The sequence below is a fragment of the Mytilus edulis genome, chromosome 13 (assembly GCF_963676685.1).
Source record: "Mytilus edulis chromosome 13, xbMytEdul2.2, whole genome shotgun sequence".
NCBI lineage: Eukaryota > Metazoa > Mollusca > Bivalvia > Mytilida > Mytilidae > Mytilus > Mytilus edulis.
This window is the reverse complement of record NC_092356.1, coordinates 67193305-67200558: the sequence shown is the minus strand read 5'-3', so window position 1 is coordinate 67200558 and position 7254 is coordinate 67193305. Positions and strand designations below refer to the sequence as shown.

The 7254-nt window shown below is 31.8% G+C and overlaps 1 protein-coding gene across 1 annotated transcript; it reads right to left on the bottom strand.

Moving 5' to 3' along the window:
- Positions 1 to 206: 206 nt before the first annotated feature.
- Positions 207 to 4615, bottom strand: LOC139501542 (beta-1,3-galactosyltransferase brn-like). The gene is made up of 2 exons (XM_071290654.1): positions 4535 to 4615; positions 207 to 2048 (listed from the first exon to the last, which is right to left on the bottom strand). Exons 1-2 carry the CDS (start codon positions 4564 to 4566, stop codon positions 1088 to 1090), a joined length of 993 nt encoding a protein of 330 aa, XP_071146755.1. The 5' UTR covers positions 4567 to 4615; the 3' UTR covers positions 207 to 1087.
- Between the last annotated feature and the right edge of the window lie 2639 nt (positions 4616 to 7254).

The window sequence follows — 7254 nt, the reverse complement described above, 5'->3', positions numbered from 1 at the left end:
TCAACATGACTTTATATATGACAATACGAATACTAAAAATTCCGGCTAAAAAAAAAGGCAAGATTGGCTGTACTTGTAGAAAACTGAATTCTTACAGAATAGCACATCCAAAATTTGATAGTGATGTAGTTAACCGAGCCCGGAAATAAATATACGATCTCCTGTAACAAAAATTATTATAAAAGTCTACCTATTCAACACTGCAATTAAGTATTTGAATATTGCTTTTATTGGTACGACTATTGTTTTTGTTATCAGTAAATTAAAATCATACCACATATAACACATATGCACCTGTCGATATCTACATTTTGGCAATGCACAATGTCATGTTTTTCTCTGATCGTTGAAGACGTCTTCTAAAATTACTAAATCCATTGGATGTTTATTGATTGATATTTTATTCGCAGATACAGTATTTTTTATTAGTTTTATTGGTTTTGAACTAGCTGTCAGTTATTGCGAGTACTATCACACCTGTTCTAAGTGTCTGTTTGGTTGTAAGGGACGAGGAATAGATATATACACTGCCACGTCCTGTCTGTGTATGATGTTTTTCGTTAATTGTATCGATCTGATAAGTAAAGCCTCTTTCAACTGATTTTTATAGTTTGTTCTTATGTTGTGCTGTTAAAACCACTGTTCTGGGTTAGGGGAGGGTTGAGCGCTGCAAAACAAAAACTGGACTGGTACAATCGACATCAAGTGCCCACAAGACTTAACTACAACATTCATAGAAATAGACATCGATTTAGTATGTTAAGAGTACAACTAAGTTGGAGTATTGTACACATGTTTAGAGTTAACAAAGAGTGCAGCGATATTGACCGCTATTTCTTAATTCTTAATAATTCTTTCAAATTGTGTGTTTCACTGTTCCTAAAAAAATTGCTTATGAAGGGATTCCCTTGTTTTATGAAGTAGTCGAAACTAGTGAATTAGTAAAGTTGTAGACGCCTTGCATAATTCGCGGTTGTTAGTAAATGTAACCTGTGTGATATTGTCTCTTTGAAAAGCATGTTGGTACAAGTAGAAAATAAAAGATGGAAAGTTCACAATAATTTCACTCTAAACCATATTACTTTCTTTACTGATATTCAAAATGAGAGTTTATTACTTTCCATTCTCTACTCATGATATCGTAACTTTTATAATCTGGACTTGATATTTTATCAATCAATTTACTACCAGGAACAAATACTGGCAAAAAACCTTCATTATGTTCCAAGTTTATATTAAGCATATTTGCCAGTATTCCAATATATGCATCTTCAATCCGAATTACTTTGGAATAAGGTATCGCTTCTCTTAGTGTTTTTATTACAAGCATATTTGTTACTGCTGTTCCTCCAATCAAATACGGAGGCCAGACATCAAACTCATATTCGTTTACTGATATATACCATTTAGAAGAATTTCTGCGATACGGTTTTGCAGAAGTAACTTTAAATCCAATCATTTTCATTGCGAATAATGGTATACTTTTAATCGCCAAGTCTAAAAGGTTTTGTGGATTAATCATCCTATCATCATCCACGAAATGTATAAACTTTGCTTGGATGTTAATATCACATAACCAAGCAATTGAGAAGACAGTTTTAAACACGAGATTATCATATATATCTTGCATATCGAACTGTAGAATGTCATCGTATTTTTTAGATTCAAAATCAATAGATGATTGAAAAGGTTCACTGTATCCGATGATAAATATCGTCAACGTACGCATTCGGGTGTTGTTGCCCCATGTTTCACGAATGGCGATTCTCTTGCTAAAATTTAACACGGAAGATTTTACAAGGTAGATCATATCAACAGATCCACATATGTGAGACATACATTTCTTTTTGAGCGGAATTTTTAGAAGCCTATAAGAAGAAGTAAGATTATTTAATGGCTGCACCGATGTTTTGGAGGTTTTTCTAATTTGATCTACAATATCTCTCAGGTTGATGTTGATATACTGCGATTGTTCAAATTCTCTCTCGCTCTGTCTTTCATTCCTATCTTTAATGAAGAATATAATACAAAGACAGCAAAATATATGCCTGAAATAGAAATCAGTAGACCATTTTAACATCTCGCTACAATATGTAAAACTAAAACAAAGAATTTCAACTATTGTTTCATACTTAAACAACAAAGACACTAATTATATGAATATGCCATTCAAAATTTGAACTATCAATGCATATTTGTCCATGTAAATGAAACGATTGCCTATTTCGAAATTATTAACATCTATTTTATCAGCAATCAAAGACGGGCTTCAAAATTATTGTGAAACTGCCTATTCTAGAGGGGGCGTGAATCAGATGTGGATACTTAAAAATTCCAAAGATCTTTTAGAGTACATACAATCTAACTCTCTGTCATCGTGTAACAGTATTAAAACATTTGACTTTTCTACTCTTTACACTAGCATTCCACATTCCAAACTAAAAGACAAATTGAAAGAGTTGGTATTGCTTTGCTTCGTAAAAAAGAATGGCCAACGTAGATACAAGTATCTTGTCTTAGGGAGGGATAAATCCTACTTTGTAAAGGATCACTCTGATTCGAACAAAATATTCTCTGAAACTGATATTATCAAGATGCTTGATTTCTTGATTGACAACATATTTGTTACGTTCGGAGGACGTGTTTTTCAACAGACTGCCGGCATTCCAATGGGAACAAACTAGGCCCCTTTACTTGCCGACTTGTTTCTTTATTATTATGAGGCTGACTGCAGGAACTTCTTAGGAAGAAAGATAAGAAAGTAGCAATATCCTTTAACTCTACTTTTCGCTACATAGATAATGTTCTTTCACTAACAAATTCAAAGTTGGTGACTATGTGGAACGCATCTATCCAATCGAGCTAGAGATAAAGGATACTTCAGATACAGTTAAGTCGGCCTCATATCTTGACTTACATCTAGAAATTGACAATGAGGGTCGGTTGAAAACAAAACTTTATGATTTCAGCTTTCCAATTGTGAACATTCCAGCAGCACCTGCATACGGGGTATATATCTCCCAACTGATACGATATTCCCGTGCTTGCATTTCATATCATGATTTTCTTGATAGAGGGTTGCTGCTCACAAGGAAGCTATTAAACCAAGAGTTCCAAATGGTGAAGTTGAAATCATCCCTTCGTAAATTTTACGGACGCCATCACGAGTTGGTTGACCGTTATGGAATAACCATTTCACAAATGATATCGGATATTTTCCTTACGTCGTAACTACAATCCCCTTCCCTTTCATGAATTTGACCTACCGAATTAGACTATTTACCGGATTTGTTATCACATAAGCAACACGATCTGCTTACCCTTCCGGAGCACCTGAGATCACCCCTAGTTTTTTGGTGGGGTTCGAGTTGTTTATTTTTTAGTTTTCTATGTTGTGTCGTGTGTGCTGTTATTTGTTTATCATTTTCATTTTTAGCCATGGCGTTGTCAGTTTGTTTTAGATTTATGAGTTTGACTGTCCCTTTGGTATCTTTCGTCCCTCTTTGAATATTCAGCTTACAAATTATTTTAAATAAAAAGAGCATTTTATGAAAATATAAACTCGGTGATAAGTCTAATTAGGAAGTTACACTCGAGGAAAAGAAGAGGGATTGTAGTTTGCGACAATCGGTACACATTCGTCGTCATCTTTCTATAACAGTCAACTTACGTGCTGGCGTCCATGAAATGTTTCGAAGGGATGATTTCAACCTCATCACTTGTAACTCTATGTTTTATGGCCTTCTTGTAGGACGAAACTCTATAATAAGAAAATAGTGATAGGAAACGGACGCCCTTGCATATTGAATCATCTAGGAGATATATACTGCATTTACAGGCACTATAGGATGTTGCTATATAGAAATGGAATATTCCCATCTTGGAAGATACCATCATCTCTTTTGTCGTAATGTTATGTTTTCAACTGACCCTCATTGTCAATTTCAAGATGTAAGTCAAGATGTGAGGCAGAATTGCCTGTATCAATTGTATCCATTTTTAACATACGTAGGTTCGATGGGATAGATGCGTTAATATAATCACAAAACTGGGGATTGTTTAGTGAAAGGAAATCATCTATATAGCGAGATGTAACGTTAAAGGATCATGCTAGCTTTTTTTTATTCTTCAAGATATTACATAAACACTGCCTCATATAGAATAGAAGTACAGTAAGTTCCCTAGGGAACGACGATTGTTCTTTGAAAAACACGTCCTCCAAACATTATAAAGATGTTGTCAATCAAGAAATCAAGTATCATGATAGGTATAATAGATTTGTTTTAACCATATCGATTTGTATATAACAAAATACGATGTATCCCTCATAGAACTAAGCAGTTTTCTGATTGCATCTTGTAATTTTCAGACTATGAAAAAAAGGTTGAAATATGCTCAATCCAATTAATCTTTTTGTTTTTAAATTATCCTCATTTTTTCCAGTACATTTGTACTTGCTGTTGTCACTGATGAAATAGAAGATGAAATTCTTACACATTACACTATATTGAAAGCATTTTAGTTTATTACTTACTTTTTGTAGCATCTGATGATTTTTCGTAACATAGTAAACTTTAAATGTGCATTGTTTTTTTTTAATAAATATTGTAGTGTAAGGTTGATCGCTTTTTAAAAGACGTCCATCAAGGTGTTGCAATTATTTTAAGGATGTATTCTTACAGTTTGCAGCTACAGTGATTTTGTATTAACTTTTTATCTGCCAATGCAAGTGATAATGAGCAAACTGTTTCATCACGAATAGTTATTTGAAAAATCACCAGTCTTTGAAGAAAATATTGTTTCAATATCTACTGACCTTCCCAACTAATAACAATTTTTTACATAAATCAAACAGGTCACACAGGAATATGAATACGGGAAATAATTGTTTTGTTTAACTAGCTATAACATTCAATTGATGTTCGGTTTAGAAGAAAAAGAGATAATTATAAGTACTGATATGTAATAGAAATATTCTTTACAACTTATGACGTTTGTGCTTCATACAAGTAAAAAATGTTGAACTTGCAGATATTTGATTGAATATTTTTTTAAATGTCAAACTATTTGTAAAAATAAATTTTGGATTATTTTGGAGTTGATATATATTTTTCGTTTTTACTGTTGAATATATATTTAGAATTGGAATGTTTAATCAATTGTTAAATCCGGGTCCATAACAATATTAAAGATGGTCAAGTTGGTATATTTGAATTTTTTATATCTATCTCTTTGGCTTTTACAAGTTTAATGTGGGCGCATGCATTCAGATTTATTGCTTTTATCATAAGTGTTAATACTCAACTGATAGTATAAGGCTTCGAGATATTTATAAACTTCTAAATAAAAGACACATTTTCACAAAGCAGTATATTTTGGTATTATAAAATATAAATTTATTTGGATCTTTATTATGCAGTACAAAATTTAGCATCAATTCCATAGAAAAAACAAGACAAAAAAAAAAGACAAAGTAATAACTTTTTATAGCATAATTTTTCATCACTGTCCCGGTGGAATATATTTCGGGTTAAAATCCAAAAAAAGGGAAATAATTTCACCTGAACGAGAAAGTTGGGTTCATCTTTTTTATTTAGGCCTGTTTGAGGGGACGGTTTTGTCTTGAAAACGTACGAAACAAAAGTACTTCGTGCATCATTTCGCTTCCGAATGAATTTTAGCATAATATATTTACTAAAAATATGCGCAAACTGTGCACATACAGTCATTGCCATTCCATGAATTTAAAATATTTTTGAGCTGAATAAAATTGAAATTTTTCTAAAATGATCAGGTAGGTCATTCCTTAAAACAGCCGCTGTATATGTAAAAGAGTTCTTATGAACATCTTTTTTTTATTATAGTTAGCGTCATATATAAACAAAAATATGAACAAACAAACAGTATTCTATGCTGAATTCACAAAGGGAAAAATTGACAAAATAAAACGTAAGGCGAATCAATTAACGGAACTAATGGAAGATACCTGTCATATTCCCGACATGGTGCAAACATTTACCGAAGAACATGGTGGGTTAAACCTGGTGTTTACAACATAATAGATTATACTACCTTTCATTTATTCAAGAACGCTTTAATTAAGATTAAACCCTTATTCATTTCTTATATGTATACCACAAATGATTAATTGAATGGATTAAGGATTATGTACCCTTTGTTTTGTCAAAGCTAAACTTATGGATTTTTTTCTCATCTACTCATATATTTGACAATTCGGTTCTTAATCGATACAGGATAACTGTATCCGTGCTAGTAATAATTTCCATGAAAGAAGCTTTGAATATAGATATTAATAAAAGCAAGTAGAAATATAGACCTTTTCAAGTCCTTTCAACTTTACATTCAAGATTGTGCTCGACTTTAGTACTCAACTAAAAGTTTTCTGGATTGTATTAAAGTAGTTAATGACATTTTGTAAACAATAACAAGTAACAAAACATGGAAAAACAAGTGAGTGATCTATGTTTTATATTTTATAGAGAAAATCTGTGTCATATAGTCATAAAAAATGTTTAGTTGATTTGCCACAAAATTCCAATTTTCCAATAATTGTAGTAAAACACTCGTTATTAATGGGATAAATGGCGTTTCCCTCATATAAATGTATTGATATCTATATCATTCACGGAAAGCTTAATACTTAAATCTATGATAAAAGAGATGATTTTTCATTTTCTATCGTTAATTATCCATTTTAGATGGTGATGTTCCCTTGTCACCAAATTACGGTGTTTATGTATCTCAACTTGTATGATTCGCTCGTGTATGTAACAACGCTTTAGATTTTAACGAGAGAAATTTATGTATTACTGAAAAATTATTACACCAGGGTTTTCGATATCACAAACTAGTCAACACATTTACTAAATTTTATCATCGGTACAAGGACATCATTCGTAAATATAACTCAACAGGCAGACATCTTATACGTTTAGATATTTCACATCCAATCTTTTATTGTAATACTCCTTACAAAGAACAAAAATGTCAGTATTCAATTCAAAAGCTAACAAAACCTTTAAACATGTGAACTTCAATTTAACCCCTAGCTAGAGATTGACAACGTATGCATTGTACGTGTATTGGTTATTTAAAGAAAAAGAATGTCAACAATGAAAGTAATACTTCTGTAAATCATTTGATTACTAATTCGATGCACATAAAATCATTCTTATACGGTTAAAAGCAATGAGAAACATCTATTTTTAATCTATAAAATAAAATCAAACAGAC

What these genes read in the sequence shown, in the direction of transcription:
- LOC139501542 (XM_071290654.1), bottom strand. Translation starts at nt 4,566, where the DNA reads ATGTTACGAAAAATCATCAGATGCTACAAAAA. An exon ending in ATCATCAGATGCTACAAAAA is followed by an intron (nt 2,049 to 4,534) that starts GTAAGTAATAAA and finishes TTTCTATTTCAG; the next exon opens with GCATATATTTTGCTGTCTTT.